Source organism: Bos indicus x Bos taurus, unplaced genomic scaffold (genome assembly GCF_003369695.1).
Source record: "Bos indicus x Bos taurus breed Angus x Brahman F1 hybrid unplaced genomic scaffold, Bos_hybrid_MaternalHap_v2.0 tig00000156_arrow_arrow_obj, whole genome shotgun sequence".
In the NCBI taxonomy this organism is placed as follows: domain Eukaryota; kingdom Metazoa; phylum Chordata; class Mammalia; order Artiodactyla; family Bovidae; genus Bos; species Bos indicus x Bos taurus.
Genome location: NW_020867144.1, coordinates 1 through 17,409, shown reverse-complemented (window position 1 = coordinate 17,409; position 17,409 = coordinate 1). Strand labels below are relative to the sequence as shown.

Genomic DNA, 17,409 nt, shown 5'->3' with positions numbered 1-17,409 from the left:
CAGTTTCCATCCTCCTCCTCTCTCCCACTCCCTCAAGCTCCCCACCCCTTCTGGAAAATCGTTGAGTCTCCCGCGGCTTACCCCAAGCCTCTGCTTCGATGGGTCTGGTTTCCCAATAAATCAAAAGACTCTAGTCCCTGTCGCTGTTTGTCACGAGTTCGAGTCAGTCTTTTCCCAGGGTGGGAGTTACTTTCCCGGGTGTCCCGACGGCTCGGCGAAGTGCTGATGCTCTAGATCGTCGCCCCCGCCTCGGCCCACGACTGCCCAGCCACGGGGACCTCCTCCCCGGGTGGGAAGTAAAGGGTCAACGGGCCCTCCCAGCCACCCGCCCACCCACCGCCCCGCACCCCACCCTCCTGCACTTGCCCGCCAATCGCCTCCATAGAGATGCTGGGAGCCCAAGCGAGGGCGACTGCTCCGCCGGGAAAGGGCTCTCCTCCCAGCGCTGAGCACTTGGTCCTGGCAGACGCCCCAAGATTGTTGTGAGGAGTCTAGCCAGTTGGTGAGCGCTGTAATCTGAACCAGCTGTGTCCAGACTGAGGCCCCATTTGCATTGTTTAACATACTTAGAAAATGAAGTGTTCATTTTTAACATTCCTCCTCCAATTGGTTTAATGCTGAATTACTGAAGAGGGCTAAGCAAAACCAGGTGCTTTCTCTGTAGGCTCTCCAGTGGCTCGGAGGACCCAGGCTCTCCCCTTGTTCCTCTCCACGCCTCGGCTCGGCCCCCCTGGAATAAAAGTCTCGGCGAGCCCCACAGGCCCAGAGGAGGCCGAAGTTCAGGAACTGCTCCTCCGGGGTCCCGCGGGCGCTGAGAGCTCTTCCTCTTTTTCCCCACCAGCTGCTTCTCCTGCCCACGCATCTTGGACATGCCAGGATTCAAAAGGTACGTTCTCTGCTCCGGACTTTTTTTTTCCCTCCAGGGTCTGGAAACCTTACTCAAAACCCGATGGGTGGAAAATGGCTATGGCCGTGATTCAGGCTGTGTCAGGATATTGGAAAAGGCATTAGCTAGTGATGCAATGATATTGTTAATTATAAAAAGCTGCGCCTCTGTAATTTCCATCTTGAAGTCTTCTTTTGGGAGTGGGTATTTTATAAGACAGTTTCAGAAGCCAGCATCCGACAGAGCACAGCAAAAATCTCAGAGCTTGGTTTTCCTCTTTCTTTTCCGAAAGGGCCGCAGATTTGTGTGCCGTTTTTTTTTATTCTTTTTTTAATTTAAAAAAAGAAAAAAATTTTTTTTCTTAATTTGAGAGATGAGTTACTAGTTCACTAGCAGTTATTTTGCTGCATCGGCTGTTGGACCAGCGAACAAGCTAGCTGCACCTCCCAGGGCTGGATTTGCTCTATGTCTGTGTGGGATTCACAAAGGGCATGCGACCCAGAAGTCTCGAGCCAATGAAAAGTGGGGACTGCAGACAGAAACGCATGTAAGCAAACATTTTGATATTCTTTAAGGAAATTGCAGTTCCAGTCAAGTGATCCTTCAAACTTGAAGAACTTTATCTGGATTACATCTGCAGTTTTTATCCAGGGAACTCTTGAGAACGTAACTGCTTTAGACAGATTTTGTGTGTGTGTGTGTGTGTGTGTGTGTGTGTGTGTGTGTGTGTGTGTGTGTGTGTGTGTGTGTGTGTGTGTGTGTGCGTGCGTGCGTGTGTGTGCTGAAAATGGAGCTGTAATCCTGTCATCCTGGATCGGGGACCAGAATTTCTCTGACAGACAGTCCTGAGATTTGAGATCCGGTTGGTCCCTCTTGGCTTTCCTCCCAGTTGAGGATGGAACACAAAATAGGTGGACCCACCTGTTTTTGAAAGTCCCGGGGACCAGTTATGAACATCAAAGGATCCCCAGGGTTCCTGTAGTTAATTTATCTTGGAGTTTTCTGGAGTTTTTCATGACAAACGTAACTGTTTGTGACACTGTCAGAGCAGGGATGCTTGGATGTTATTTCATTTTTGGAAAACTGTCTCAATTAGCCTGGAGCTTACTTGGCCCCCAGGCCCCAGCTGGGGCTCTTCCAGGAGGCTGGGCTTGGGGCGGGATCTCTCAGGGGAGACCTGTCCTGGGACTGCCCTCTGGCCAAAGGGAGCGGGGGAGTCAGGGGTAGGGGAGACGTGGGGTTAGCATGCCTTTTCTACTAGGTCTTGAAGTCCACTATGTGCAGTCAGCCTGTTCTGTCTCCAACAAAAATGAGACAGGGTTTTATAACCAACCGAAAGGAAACTTCATGTGAAGAAACAGGAAAACATTGAAATTCATAATATACAGCCTGGAAAATAAATTTGTTATTGTCCTTTCATTCCTTCCAGATATAAATCTGGCCTTTGCAAATATCAAAAAGCCCTGGGATTTGGCTCTGCACTTTATAAGGTCAGAGCTGTCTCCGGCGTTCTAGAACCTGTCTCGTGCAGGCGCTGAGATGAAACGAAAGCTTGTGGACTCTTAGGGTCATTATTCTTCAGATCGAGGATTAGATGAAGGGAGTGGGCTTGCCTCTCCTAGCACCACATCAGGGTCCTGTTTCCTCTGAACCTCACCTTAATTCTGGGGCTCTCCAAGTAGCCCAGCGTTGCTCGTTCCTATGAACCTTGTGTCATGGATTGAGTGAGCTTTGTAGTCTTTTGAACTCTTTTTCTAAAGGGAGGGATTGTAAAGTGAAGGTGTATATTGATCGTAACAGGTCACTAAATTCAAGCAGGTCCCAGGTCCACTGCTTTACTGAAGAAGCCTTTGAGGTCACCTCCTCCAGGAAGTCTTCCCTGACCTTCTCTAGCCCCAGCCTGGCTCTCCTGGTGCTCATTGGGTGTTTCTATCCATGCCCTAACCAAAGTGTCTAGACGTTACTGTTTCAGATGGCCCCTCAACCCGCTCTCCAGAGCAGCGTCTGTGTCAGTTTTGTAGTTTTTCTGCCTGCAACTAGTAGTTGCTCAGATAAACCCTCTATTGAACTCAGTAATAATAGCACCAAATAAAGCTCTGTATTTGCATAGATTATTTTAAAAACCATTTTCACGATTTTTAAGTGTCCAGTTCAATAGTGTTAAGTACATTCACACTGTTGTGCAATCAATCTCCAGAACTCTTTCCATCTTGCAAAACTGAAATTCTATACCCACAAACAACAACTCCCTAATCCCTCCTCCCTCCAGCCCCTGACGCCCACCATTCTGCTTTCTGTCTAGGATTTTGATTGCTCTCGGTCCCTCATATAAATGGAATCAAACAGTATTTGTCTGTCTGTGACTGGCTTGTTTCACCTAGCATAAGATCCTTGAGATTCATCCGTATTGTAGCACTTGTCAGAATTCCTTTTTAAGGCTGATAGTATTCCATTTATGTGTGTAACACACTGTTTATTCATCTGGTGATGGACACTTGGGTTGCTTCCACCTTTTGGCTGTTGTGAATAATGCTGCTGTGAACAGGGGTGTACAAAAGTCTCTTTGAGCTTGTGTTTTCAGTTCTTTTGTGTGTATACCCAGATGTGGGATTGCTGGATCATATAGTGTTCCATTTTTAATTTTTTGAGGAACCTCTAAACTGCTTTCCATAGTGGCTGTATCAGCATACCTTCTCAGCAACAGTGCACAAGTGCTCTAGTTTCTCCACAGCCTTACTAGCTTTGAGCTTTTTTGGTTATAGCCACCTGATGGATATAAAGTGGATGCACAGTTTCTTGGCACCTCCTTCTAAGTGTCCACTGTGTTCCTTTTTCTTGGGGCTGCCTGGGTCCCCATGTCCTGTCCTCCATCTGGGTCTGTGTGAGGTGCACTCTGGAGCATGTGTGTTCCCTGTGACACCTCCATTCCGGGGAACTCACATGCTTCACATTTGTACTTTCATCATCCGGGGGCACATCGGCTCCTTCACGCTGTAGTCATTTCAGAGTGAAGATGTTCAAAACTCAGGCAAGTCCGCTTGGGTCAGGAGTGAAGGTCAAGCAGTGGTGAATACATTATTAATACCACAGTGGTGGGTGTTAGGTTTGTTCTTTGAAGCAGTCAAACTGTTTATTTTTAAAGTGAAGTGAGAGTTGCTCAGTTGTGTCCGACTCTTTGCAACCCCATGGACTATATAGTCCATGGAATTCTCCAGGCCAGAATACTGGAGTGGGTAGCCTTTCCCTTCTCTACGGGATCTTCCCAACCCAGGGACCGAACCCAGGTCTCCTGAATTGCAGGTGGATTCTTTACCAGCTGAGCCACAAGGGAAGCCCAAGAATACTGGAGTGGGTAGCCTATTCCTTCTCCAGCAGATCTTCCCGACCCAGGTATCAAACTGGGGTCTCCTGCATTGCAGGAAAATTCTTTACCAACTGAGCTATCAGGGAAGCCCTGATTTTTTTTTTGTTTTTAATGCCACCTGAAGTCATACACTGTGGCAAACAAACAAAAAAACCCAAGGTCCTAGTGTATAGCACAGGGAGCTCTATTCAATATCTGGTGATAAACTATAATCGAAAAGAATATGAAAAAGAACATATGTATATAATTGAATCACTTTGCTATGCAGCAGAAATTAACACAATGTTGTAAATCAATCATGTCATTAAAATTTTTTTCAATTATTTAAAAAATGCCATCTAACACATTATGTTGTGTTGATATGTTGATATGAAACCAGTGGAAGGGGCGTAGTTCTCTTCCGGATGGTTGGGACATCTGGCATGTCCCCGGCTACTCGAGCACGCCCCTCACCCTCCAAATACAAGCACAAGGTGGGGTCACCATTGTAAACACACGGGCAGCACAAGATGCAGATATAACCCCAGACCCGGGTGCTGGAAGTGTCTTGGGCGTTTACGTCAACTTCTTACTTCCCACAGGATACTCACCGTGACCATTCTGGCTCTCTGTCTTCCAAGTCCTGGGAATGCACAGGTAAGATTTTTATTTTGTTACTTGTCGTGAAGTATGTTAAAAAACAGGCTGAGGGTGTCCAGCCATGCATTTTAGAATCCTAGGATCGTGTCGTTTACCTGAGCCTAGCTCTTCATTGTACAGAGGTTAAGGCTGGGGCTCAGGGAAGCTGAGACTTGCCCCAGCTGGTGCAGTTTGTAAGTGGCAGGGCTGGGACCTTGGTGTCCTGATTTGCCATCCAAGGCTCTTATAATCAGATCATGCTGCCTCATTTGTGTTCGTTGGGTAAGTGCTAAAAACTCAAGCATGTTCTAGTGTTTCTGGGCAGTGGTGCCTCTCTATTCTCCCCGTGTTGCTCATGTGTGTGTATGTGTCCTGACTGGAGGAGGTGGGCAGAGGAAGGGTGACTCAGCTCCCAACCAGTGAAGACCCGGCTCTGGCCCAGACCCCTGGGAAGAGTGTGAAGGGGGATCTTAAGCTCCTGCGGGGCTATGTGGAGAAGCCTGCAGTATCCCTGACTTTACAAAAGTGATGTTTGTGTCAGCTCTTGAGAAATGTGGCAGATCCCTCCTAAGGAGCTCAGGGCAGCCTTTCTGCATCTCAGCTCAGAAATGAGAGAAGCCCCACCTCTGAGCAGGGCTGAGGGGCCACGTAGTCAAATGGAAATGCACATGCATGTACATGAACATATAGAAGTCAGGACAAAATCACCAACACAGCCCCTCCAACTGTTGGTTTCAGCTGTGTACACCAGAGCCCTGAAACAGGACCAACCAAACACTCAATGCTCTCCCAGACTTTCAGGGTCTAGGAAGGAGATCTTAGAATTTTAATTCACATTTGTTTTGATCACATCCTTTAAATGTTTTTTCAAAATTAAGAATTTTGAAGTAGATTTCATTGGTGGTGGAAAGAATCTTGAGAAAAGTAGCAAAGATTTAATTTTTTGATGTGGGCCATTTTTTTAGTCTTTATTGGATTTGTTATAGTATTGTTTCTGTTTTACGTTTCATTTTTTTCGGCCACAAGGCATATGGGAACTTGGCTTCCTGACCAGGAAATAAACCCACACCGCCTGCCTTGGAAGGCAAAGCCCCAACCACTGGACCACCAGGGAAGTCCCACCAAAGACTTTTAGGCCTTGGAAAGGTCTTTGCATTCTCCATTATAGCTCTGTGGTGACAGTTGGCATCTAGATCCAGAGAGGGCCGTGTTTATAATATAGTGTTTATTGCATTATAGGCATGTTAGGCACATTAACAATTTAGTCCTTACAACCACTCAGATGTAAGTACTATCATCCCCATTTTAAAGATGAGAAAACTGAGGCATAGAAAAGTTATGCAGTGAGTGGGGGCTGGAGTGAGAGTTGGAAGCCAGTCAGTAGACTTGAACCCACACCTGCACTTAGCAAACGAAGGTTGAGACTTACCACATCTCCTGGTTTTCTGAACTTTATGGCACAGCCTCCTGGCTCATTCATTCCATTTCTTTTGCCCCAAGGCCCTAAGATACCTGAATCCACTCCCAGGAATGCAGCTGAATCTATCATCTCCACATATCAACCCATAGCTCAGGGAAGTTTAACTCCCCCCAAACCATAGGGAAAGCCAGGCAAAACCATACCTCCTTGACTTATTCCTGTAACATGTCAGCTCTAGAGGTTGATTGTTGAGCCCATGAGATTTTTCTAAATGCATGAAGTTGTAACTCAAGTTGTATGGGAAGCCTGCAACCCTCGGGGGCTGTTGAGACCTGGCTATCTCTGGAAGCATCTTTGTGTAATTGTCTTCCTGAGGTTAAAACGGAAGAATTTCCCCAATTCTGTTTCTCCTAGAAAACTGACTACATCACTGTGTAGATTTATTTTATACACAGACCCTGTAATCAGGTACAAGATTTCAGAGGGGCCAAAGAACTCATGCTGGGCACTGGAAAGGAGTTAAGTAGCCCCCAAAGAAAGAGAGTAGTTGACCTTAAAGCAATAATATTCTCTCCCAGGAAGGGGTGAGTACAGGGCAAGCCTCGCTGGGCACATCAGATGTGATTAGTATTGCTCTTCAGAACTAGAGCAGGAAAAGGCCCCAGTAACCATTTGCTAAAACTGGGCATTTTGATACGATGATGCGGGAGTTTAAAAAGTGATGCTAGGTGTAAAATGATTGTAAAAAAAATACCTAAGTTATAACACAGATGTTGGTGTTACAAATGCCTTGTTTCTTTACCCATTTCCTGTACTTTCTGTGATGCAGTTAGAATGCTTCTGTAGTGAAAAAAAAAAAAAAGTAAGTAAAATGACCTCTCCTTTTTCTCTTCCTTCCTGCAGCAACAGTGTACTAACGGCTTTGACCTGGACCGCTCGTCAGGACAGTGTTTAGGTATGAGGCCCTGAAGGTCCTTCGCAGGGCGGGGGTGCAGCCACAGCGCCATCGCAGGGCCGTTTCTCTCTCAGCTGGTGTTCAGTATTGTCAAGTCTGTACCAGCCTTGCCCACAGAAATGGGCAGAAACAGTGCCACGGGATGGTTGAAATCAATGAACTCTTCCGCTGGTCACCTTCTTTGTGCCCAGCACTGGTAAGCCCTGTGCGACAGGGCGAAGATGAGGAAGGCTTGATCGCCGCCATCAAGGAGCTCCCCATCTGCGTCAGTTTCCTAGGACTGCCTTCACAAATTGCCACAAACTTAGGGGCTTACACAGTACAACTATATGATCTTATAGATGTACAGGTCAGAAGCCTGATGGGGGTTCTACCAGGCTAACACTGAAGTGTTGGCAGGGCCTTGTTCCTTTCTGGAGACTGGAGGGAAGAATCCATTTTCTTGCTCATGATGGTGCTGGCAGAATTCAGTTTCTTTTTTCTTTTATTTTGATTGCGATATAATTGACATACGATGGTGTCCAAGTTTAAGGTGTACAGTGTGTTGACTCGATCCACTTATGTATTCCAGTGTGACGACCATCATAGCTTAGAGCTCACACCTCCCTCCTGTCACATAATTACCTTTTTTTTTTTTTTTTTGTGGTGAGAACATTCAGGATTTATTTTCAGCATTTTTCAAGTATACAATAGGTATTGTTCATAATACTCACAATACTGTGCATTAGTTCCTTAGAACTTATCTTCTAGCTGGAAGTTTGTACCATTTTACATCTCCTCATCTCTCCCACCCCCAAGCCCCTGATGACAACCATTCTACTCTCTGTTTCTTTAAGTTTGGCTTTTCTGGATTCTACATATGTGATATCTTGTAGCATTTGTCTTTCTCTGTTTGCCTAAACTCATAAATTCTGTTTGCATAATGCCCTCAAGGTCCATCCATGTTGTTGCAAATGGCAGCTTTTCCTTCTTCCTCATGACTGAATAATAGTCATATGATTATTATTAATATTATATTATTCATACGATGATATTAATTGATAATAATATCACATCTGTCGTTACGAACTTTATCCATTGATGTGCATTTTGGGTATTTCCATAATTTGGCTAGCCTGAATAAATGCTTCAATCAACATAGCAGTATAGATATCTCTTTAAGATTCTATTTTCATTTCCTTTGGATATATACCCCAAATTGGAATTGCTGGATTGTATGGTATTTCTAGTTCTAACTTTTGGAGGGACCTCCACACTGTATTCCGTAGTGGCTACACTGATTAACATTCCACAGAATTCAGTTTCTCGCGGTTGTAGCACTGATGGCCCTGTTTCCTTGCTGGCTGTCAGCTGAAGGCCTTTCTCAGTTTCTAGAGGCCACCTTCTTCCTTGGCCTCTTCCTTGGTCTTCCGCCTGCAGAGCCAACAAGTTAAGTCCCTCACATGTTTCTAATCACATCTTTTTCTGTTGCCTCATCTCGCTGACCAATCCTTCCGCCTCTTCTTCCACTTTTAAGGATTTGTATGATTTCCCTGGGCCCACCCAGATAATCCCAGATAATCCTCTCATCTCAAGGTCTTCTGATTAGCTTTAAATCCATTCTGTGAGTGCATGCATGCTCAGTCACTCAGTTGTGTCTGACTCCTTGGAATTGCAGCTCTGTGGACTGTAGCCCTCCAGGTTCCTCTATCCATGGAATTTTCCAGGCAAGAATACTGGAATAGATTGCCATTTCCTCCTCCAGGGGATCCTTACGACCCAGGGATTGCACCCACATCTTCTGCATCTCCTGCATTAACAGGCAGATTCTTTTACCATTGAGCCACCTGGGAAACCCTTAAATTCACTCCATCCATGCCTAATTCCTCTTTGTCTTGTAACCTAATGTAGTCACAGGTTCCAAGTAAGTGAGTGAAATTTGCTCAGTTGTGTCTGACTCTTTGCAACCCCATGGACTGTACAGTCCATGGAATTCTCTAGACCAGAATACTGGAGTGGGTAGCCTTTCCCTTCTCCAGGTTATCTTCCCAACCCAGGGATCAAACCCAGGTCTCCTGAATTGCAGGCAGATTCTTTACCAGCTGAGCCAGCAGCAGGGATGCAGGTTCCAAGGAGGACACGCCATCTAGTGGGGGTGGTAGACCTAGGCGGAGTGAGCTGTACAGAGTGGAATAAAGTCATTGCCAAGATGAGGTGATGTCCCCTCGAGAAGTAAGGGAGAGAGTGATGCCTTCTGTCTGAGGTCAATAAAGAAATCCTTCATGGAGGTCACATTTGAGTTGGGTGTTGAAGGATGAATAAGATCCCGAGAAATAGCATCCCAAGTGGTAAGAACAGCATCAGCAAAGACCAGGAAGGCAATCGAGTATAGAATAGTGTGCTGTGGATGAAGCATAGAGTTGGGTGTTGAAGGATGAATAAGATCCCGAGAAATAGCATCCCAAGTGGTAAGAACAGCATCAGCAAAGACCAGGAAGGCAATCGAGTATAGAATAGTGTGCTGTGGATGAAGCATAGAGTTGGGTGTTGAAGGATGAATAAGATCCCGAGAAATAGCATCCCAAGTGGTAAGAACAGCATCAGCAAAGACCAGGAAGGCAATCGAGTATAGAATAGTGTGCTGTGGATGAAGCATAGAGTTGGGTGTTGAAGGATGAATAAGATCCCGAGAAATAGCATCCCAAGTGGTAGGAACAGCATCAGCAAAGACCAGGGAGACAATCAGAGTATAGGATAGCGTGCTGTGGACGAAGCATAGAGTATAGAAAAAGAATACGGCTCCCATCTTGGGAATATATTTACCTTTTAAATTATATTTGATTTAGGCCAAATCATTTGTAATCTCTGAGCTTAGGGTTGAAAAGAATGATGGGTAGTGAGGAACAAAACCATGACTTGGAAGCTCCAGGCTCCTGCTTTGACTCAAGGTGAAGGGGCGTGAGGATGTGCCAGTGGATGCAGAGAAGGATGACAGCCGTCTTCCCTGGCCCCCCAGTTTTAATGATGACTTCAGGCTTACAGCTAGAAAATGGAGCTCCATGTTTCCCTTTGCTGAGGGGGGAGTTGGCACGAGTCTCTCGGAGGAGGTGGCGGGGTGAGCTGTCAGGATTCAGGGCCCTCTCCCCCAGCCTCTGGTCCCACGGAGAACAGACCCCCCAAGGTTGGTGAGAGGGTCAGGTCAGCTGCTCCTGCTGGCAACCCAGTCCAGGCCTCCTCTGTTCCCTGCCCAGCCAGGCTGATTTTCTAGAGAACCTACCCCCACCCCCAAACCCCACCCCCAACTCTAGACACAACAGACTGAGCACCAGCCTGGCTGGAAGCGGGCCCTGTTTGTTGGCACCGTGTGAGCTGACTCTCAAGTAAGTCTCCACTTTCCTAACAAGTAACTCACTCTTGGCCAAGCCTTGTCTTTTTGGACACAAGGGACTTTTTCTCCCTGCCTAGCTGTTATTTGGAATAGAATTGAGTACAATGATGAGAACCATCCCAGTGTTTCCTGAGTGTCGTATGGACACACAAGAGTACCTGAGATGCTTTTGGGTGATACAGCCACAGAAAAACACTCTTTATTTTAATAGTTTTATATTTTATTTTTACGCTTACCTTCTATTTTTCACAATTGATAGTGTTTTTTTTTTCATTTGCTATCATCATGTAAGATGAAAAAAATATGCACACTTGGGTTTACAATGTGGATTCATTTAGAGAAAAGTGTTAAGCATGTGGGGCTTCCCTGATGACTCAGTCAGTAAGGAATCTGCCTGCAGTGCGGGAGACGCAGGAGATGTGGGTTCGATCCCTGGGTGGGGAAGATGCCCTGGAGGAGGAAATGGCAACCCACTCTGGTATTCTTGCCTGGGACATCCCATGGACGGAGGAGCCTGGTGGTTTACAGTCCATGGGGTTGCAAAGAGTTGGACAGGACCGAACACATGATGGATTGGTTAATTGGATCAAGCATGTGACAGTCCAGGGTAGCGGGTATTTGATGACTTGTCAATTTGATTCAGTTCAGCTAATATTTGGGTAGTACCAGATGGTGATGGGCCAGGCACTGCCCTACGTATTTGGGAGCAGATGCTGGTAAATCATGGTTGGGGTCCTTCCTGGTGCTGTCAGCACAGAGCTCTGCTTCAGTTTGCACCATGTGGCTGAGGGGCTGCTAACACCTGTCCTTTCTGTGGCTTTGCAGATGTTGATGAATGCCGGACCATCCCTGAGGCCTGCCGAGGAGACATGATGTGTGTCAACCAAAACGGCGGGTATTTGTGCATCCCCCGAACGAACCCCGTGTACCGAGGGCCCTACTCCAACCCCTACTCCAACCCCTACTCAGCTTCTTACCCAGCAGCTGCACCCCCGCTGTCAGCTCCAAACTACCCCACCATCTCCAGGCCTCTCATATGCCGCTTTGGATACCAGATGGATGAAAGCAACCAGTGTGTGGGTGAGTAGCCCAGCATCCTAGGCTTCCTCTAGGCTGGCAAAGCCACGCTCCTGTCCAGCAGGTCCAGCCCAAGGTCGTCTCCAGAAAGCCACTTTGTCTTCGCTTTATTTTCATCTATATATTCACCTATCTATCTTATCTATCATCTACGTATTTATTATCTACCTACCTATCTGTCTTTCAATTGTATCTATCATCTATCTATTTGAAGACCAAGCTCATGTTTTTTCTCTGTTCAATAACAGATATATTTGGTCAAACATACTAAGTGAATCCCAGAGAGAGGATCTAAAGATCTAAAAGGGACCAGCTTTCTAGAGCCTTCAGCATCACACACCCTTGAATGGAATGTTTGCTCCTGAAAGAAAAGAAGCCTTGAGGGACAAGGCCAATTGTTCTGGAAAGAAAGTGGGTTCCTTGGGTGGGGACCAGTCTTTTGACCAAGCGGAACCTTGTAGATGGGAGCTCATAGTGTGAGTGGATCTTGGGGAAGAAGGAGATGCCATATGCCATGAGGTCCCCAGGCTGTTGGCAAGTGTTGTGATGGTGCCTGGGGGAGTGCTGGAGCTCTGTGGGCCAGTGTGGCTTTCGTGGAGGGTTACCCAGTATCCCCCCTCGTTGCTTTAGCTTTGGTTGGACCAAAACTTTGCAACTGTTTCCAACATTGGAAGGTGGGTCTAGAGTGATGATCGCTCCAAAGTTTTTTGATCATATGCTCCATCTGCAAAATCTTTTTGAACCTGGACCCTTATTACACGCATGTTTATAAATTACATACATATCCTGTTAGTCTCATATGGTTTGAGGAGTGTAAAGCATATGTGAGACATAGAAAATTTTAAAGAATGTGATCAAAATAAAATATGAATTGAAATTCTAATATTTCCTTCCTGTGCCCTGGAAGTTTGTGAGACCATCAGGGTACTTAATGAGATTGATGTTGGTCCCATTCCAGGGCTCTGAAGGTGGCGTTGTAACCTACTGCTGGGGAGGTGTGTTGGTGATTTTGTCATGGCTTCTATATGACCATGCAAATGAGTGTGCATTTTCATTTGACTACATGCAAATAATATGCAAACAATGTGTCTTTCAGAGCAAAAGGGAAAATTGGATACGCCTTGTCCAAACTTCTCTATTCTTACTGATCTAAAATATGTGTGTGTGTGTGTGAGAGAGAGAGAGAGAGAGAGAGAGAGGGACAAGAGCTGACTGATGGTCACGTTGAATATAGATGAGTGTTCAAGGAAAAAGAATACAGGACCCAATCAAGTCACGGACTGAAGTGCTGGTGGGGAAGATAGTAATGCACTTCCTTATGACCACTAGGACAATAGGCCAGTGTAACTGAAAGGGACTTTAACAGTCTTTAACCACAGCCTCTTCATTCTATAAAAACGGGGATGTGGACTCCACCAAGAAAGGTAATTACAAAGGTAGGATGGGGGTCCTGCTCTGCTGACAGCAGCCTACGTTTTCCTCACTCGCCTATGTGACTGCTCTCATTTGGTAGAAAAGGAATGATCTGGAAGAAAAGGCAGAGAAAGAGAGTTGGGGGGTGGGGAGCTGCTCTTCAGGATGTCCTGTGGGGCTGGAGAAGCCGAGTGACCACGTGCACATCTTGAAGTGAGGAAGGGGTTGTCAGGACCCTGTGAGTCACTCCAGGATTTCAGCGGGGGCGGGTCTCGGTGGCCGTGAGGCAGTCCCGCAGACCCCTTCTGGGGGACAGCTGGGAACTCCAATGCGACCCCTCCCCTGAAGCCCTCTTCCCAGGATCCAGCACTGGAGAATAAGCACGCGGCTGGGAACCCTATTCATCTCCCGGTCCCTGTGACGTCATCACTTTTACGGCCTCCAACCTGTCTCACGGGAGATGCGGAGCCTCATAATGGCCCTTTTGTAAGGAGAATACAATCCAGGAACCCTAGCGAGGACTGGCACCGGGCCGTCCACTTCCGAAAAGTTCAGCCTTATGTATTTATAAGTCCCGGGTTCCTCCCCGCCTCCCTTCACCCCACCCCGCCTTTCCTGGTTTACACTGGTTCTTCTGGGCATTGTGAGAGGGGGACGTCAGAGGGAGGAGGCCCCAGGAGGAATGAGAGAGGCGGGGCCTGGGAACAGGCCACGGGGAAGCAAGGCTGGGGCGGGGGTGGGGTAGGGGGAAGGTGGGGAGGAACCGAAGGAACCCAGAGGGGGATATTGCTGGGAAAAGAGGAGGTGAGGGGGTGAACGTAGGTCTGATCCTGTGGAGGAAGCTAGAGCAAGTGGCGTGTGATGTGGAGAATTGGAAAGTGTTTCTGAAACTTGGGTATTCTTTTTTTTTTTAATGTATTTATTTCTTTGGTTTAGCAGTGTCTTAATTGCAGCAAGCAGGAACTTTAAGCTGCGGCATGCAAACTCTTAGTTGTGGCGTGTGGTATCTAGTTCCTTGACAGGAATGGAACTTGGTCCCCCTACATTGCGAGCAGAGTCTTAGCCACTGGACCACCAAGGAATCCCTCTTTTTTTTTAAGCTTTGTATTGGATTGTAGTTGATTAACCATGCTGTGATAGTTTCAGGTGTACAGCAAAGTGATTCTGTTGTATATATGCATGTATCTGTTGTTTTCAAACTTGGATGTTGTGGGAGAGGAGGACCACATGTCCAAGGGGCCTCTCCTCCTCCTCTTCAACACAGAAAATGCTCAACAACAGGAACAGCAGCGCAGCAGCAGTAATAATAGCAAGCACATGGTGCTGTGTGCTGGGTCCTTACCTGAATGAACATGTTGAATCCTCACCACAAGCCTATACAGCAGGCCTGTTGTTATTCTCTTTGGCCCTGAAGCACAGAGAGGTTAAGAATCTGTCTAAGTACATACAGCAGGTGGGGGCTGACCAGGGTTTGAACCCATTCAGGCTCTGGATGAGGAAGCTGAGGCTGAACAAGGTCAAGGTTCAAGCCTCACAGGAGTCAGTCCTGGATCCCTGATGAAAAACTAGGGCTTTCTCTTGCCTTTTTTTTTTTTTTTTGGTAAATAAATTTTTGTTCTGTAAAATTTGAACCTAGACAAAAGCAGAAGAAACAGTGAACACTTACCTACTTGTCACCCAGTTTGGTAATTGTCAATATAGACCCACTCTTGTTTCTTCTTTACCCTGACCCAGTGGATCAATTTAAAGCAAATATCAGGAATCGAATCGTTATATCCTTAAATACTTCAAAATGTATCTGTCTCTAAGAGATAAAGCTTCTTTAAAAAAATAATAGCCACAATACCATTGTCAACCTATAAAAATTAACAATAATTCCTTTTTATCATTTAATATCCAGATAGAGTTCAGATTTCTGTTATTCTTTCATAAATGTCCTTTTTTTCTTTTTTTTTTTAGAATCAGATCCAAGTAAGGTCTACAAATTACATTTGATCAACAAGTCTCTTAACAGCTTTCTTAATCTTTTTTGACTCTTTCGCACTTATTTGTTGAAGAGGCTGAGTTGTCTGTCCTGTAGAATTTCCTACATTTGATATCTTGCTTGCTGTGTTCTTGGAGTGGATTTAGCGTATTTCTTCATCCTATCTATTTTCTGTAAACTGGTAATAGTTAGATCTAGAGACTTGATCCAATTTAAGTTTAAATTTGCGGCCAGTTGTTTTCTAGGTAGTGTCCTTGTTCTTCTTTGCATGTCCGGTTTCTGCATATCAACTGTAAGTAAGTCCAGCTTAAAGAAGCAAGTGGACACTTTCACTGAGGTTTGCTCCTTCTGGGTTTTGTACCCACTTCCAAGACAGCAATTTCCTTCCTTGTCCTCTGTCTCTGCAGGCCGGGCAGGGCCAGACTCGGAGCCCAGGTCCCCTGAGCCTCTGAGCTTCCTTCTTGACCTCTCTGTTTTCGGTTCTACTTGGGAGATCCCTAGACCCTGCTCCTTCTGGAACAAAGTTTGGCCTCAGGTTTGAGTCCACAAACCCCTAGATGTAAACCTGGATCACTCAGGACCGCTGCAGGCTTAGTGAACAGTGACACAAGAATTACATGAACCAAGAAAGTTTTGTGTCATCAAGAAAACCGGCATCTTGGCTTGGGGATGTTCAGCACCAGGGCAACCTCTGTGAGGGTAGTGGGACCTGTGGCTGGTTAAAGTGTGTCCCTTGGATCCTGGCCCCTTGGGAGAGCTGATGGTCAGCATCTCAGAGATTGGAGAACCAGATGGACTTGGTTTAATTGGCAAGGAGGATGGAACTGGTACCTAAAAGGCAGGATGCTGTGGGGCTACAGGGGTTGATGCTGAGGACTCAGGGAGGGGTGAGCTAAGCTGAGTGGTTGAGGCATTCAGAATATTGAACCCCTACTCAGGAACCTTTTCTACCATCACAATGCCTCTGAGAAACAGGACTTTGGCTAAGGTTCCTCATGTTGATGCCACTCTTTTAGGCTTGTCTGTTTCCTTTGTGGCTTAACTTGTCACCTCTCTGGGTGGACATTCTTCATTCTGGCTTTGCTAATCAATTTGGCTCTGTGGCAAACTAGGGACTCCACCCAATAACTAATGCTCATGAGACGTTTCGCAATTGAGAAAGCAGCCTTTTACTTAGAACCACACTGCCCCAGGGACTACAGGAATTCCTCTGGTCATTTGTGAAGTTACAAGCAATATCTTTATTCTTCCTTCTGGCCCAGGGTTTTTCTCCATTGATCAAAGCGCCCTGAGCAGGCAGAGAGGAACACCTATGGATCCTTTTGGAAGATGAATGGCATTGGCCTGAAGCATTCTCTTGAGTTATTTTCCTGAAAGTCAGCAACATGTTAGTCATCCCTGTTTATAGAGCACCTCATTGGTGCCAGGCTCTGGCTTTAGGCGCTGAGGGGGCAGGATCTGGGCACAGCATGGGACTGTCTTCAGAGCTTACCGTCAGGAAGGGCATTAGTCATGGAACAAGCAACTGAAATACTTGGCCGGCCTCTGATAGGTTCTGAGATTTTCGAAGAGAAGGCAGACAGGAAAAGGCTCTGTTTCCTGGAGTGAAGAGGGCTGGGCTTAGAAGCCAGTCAGGCCTTGATATTCACCTTGGTTTGGCTACTTCCTAGGTATGAGACTGGGGCCTCAGTTTCTTCATCAGTAAAATGGGTACAACAATGCGTATTTCACAGATAACATGTGAAAATATCTCACCCAGTGTCTGCATAGGGTATCACTCGGTAAATGTTAATTGAGAAAAGAAAGATTCTCAGGTCTTGAGATGATAACTTGTAGAGAGTCATCAAGTCTGAAAATGTATTAAGTGCCTTAATTTTTTTTTAATTGATATCTGGTCTTCTTTTTTCTTTTGCAAGGAAGCTTTAATCTTTATAACTTAATTTATTTAATGTCTTAGGCCAGGCTGTGTGTGGCATGCAGGATCTTAGCTCCCCGACTAGGGATTGAATCTGTACTCAGTGGTTAAGGGAGAAGTCTTAACCACTGGACCACCAGGGAAACCCAAGGTCCTAATTCTTGAAAACCTTTAAAATGACCTAAAACTGAGCTTGGTACTCACTCACCTTGCAGACCTTTTGGGCTTTGCCCAGTTTAGTACTTTATGAGACTTCAGTCAGGTTGTGCTTTGAGATGCTGGTGAACCCTGAATTTATTTAATTGTGAAATAAAACAAACTACCCAGCTGATAAGACAAGGGCAGGAGTGCTTGGATGGGGCAGCTCCTGCAGGCTTTTCTTCATATTTTTTAAAAATACAGGTTTGAAA

General features: G+C 46.0%; 1 protein-coding gene across 3 annotated transcripts; it reads left to right on the top strand.

Moving 5' to 3' along the window:
* Positions 1-377: 377 nt before the first annotated feature.
* LOC113888599 (fibulin-5-like) lies at positions 378-11,730 on the top strand. 3 transcript variants are annotated; one of them, XM_027535639.1, is made up of 5 exons: positions 378-502; positions 665-886; positions 4,832-4,886; positions 7,192-7,243; positions 11,436-11,728. In XM_027535639.1, exons 2-5 carry the CDS (start codon positions 870-872, stop codon positions 11,696-11,698), a joined length of 387 nt encoding a protein of 128 aa, XP_027391440.1. In that variant the 5' UTR covers positions 378-502; positions 665-869; the 3' UTR covers positions 11,699-11,728. The 3 variants fall into 3 exon arrangements, with proteins under 3 accessions (XP_027391440.1, XP_027391439.1, XP_027391438.1); XM_027535638.1 differs by having other exon boundaries at positions 378-886; XM_027535637.1 differs by lacking the exons at positions 378-502; positions 665-886 and adding an exon at positions 943-1,433 and having other exon boundaries at positions 11,436-11,730.
* The last annotated feature ends 5,679 nt before the right edge of the window (positions 11,731-17,409 follow it).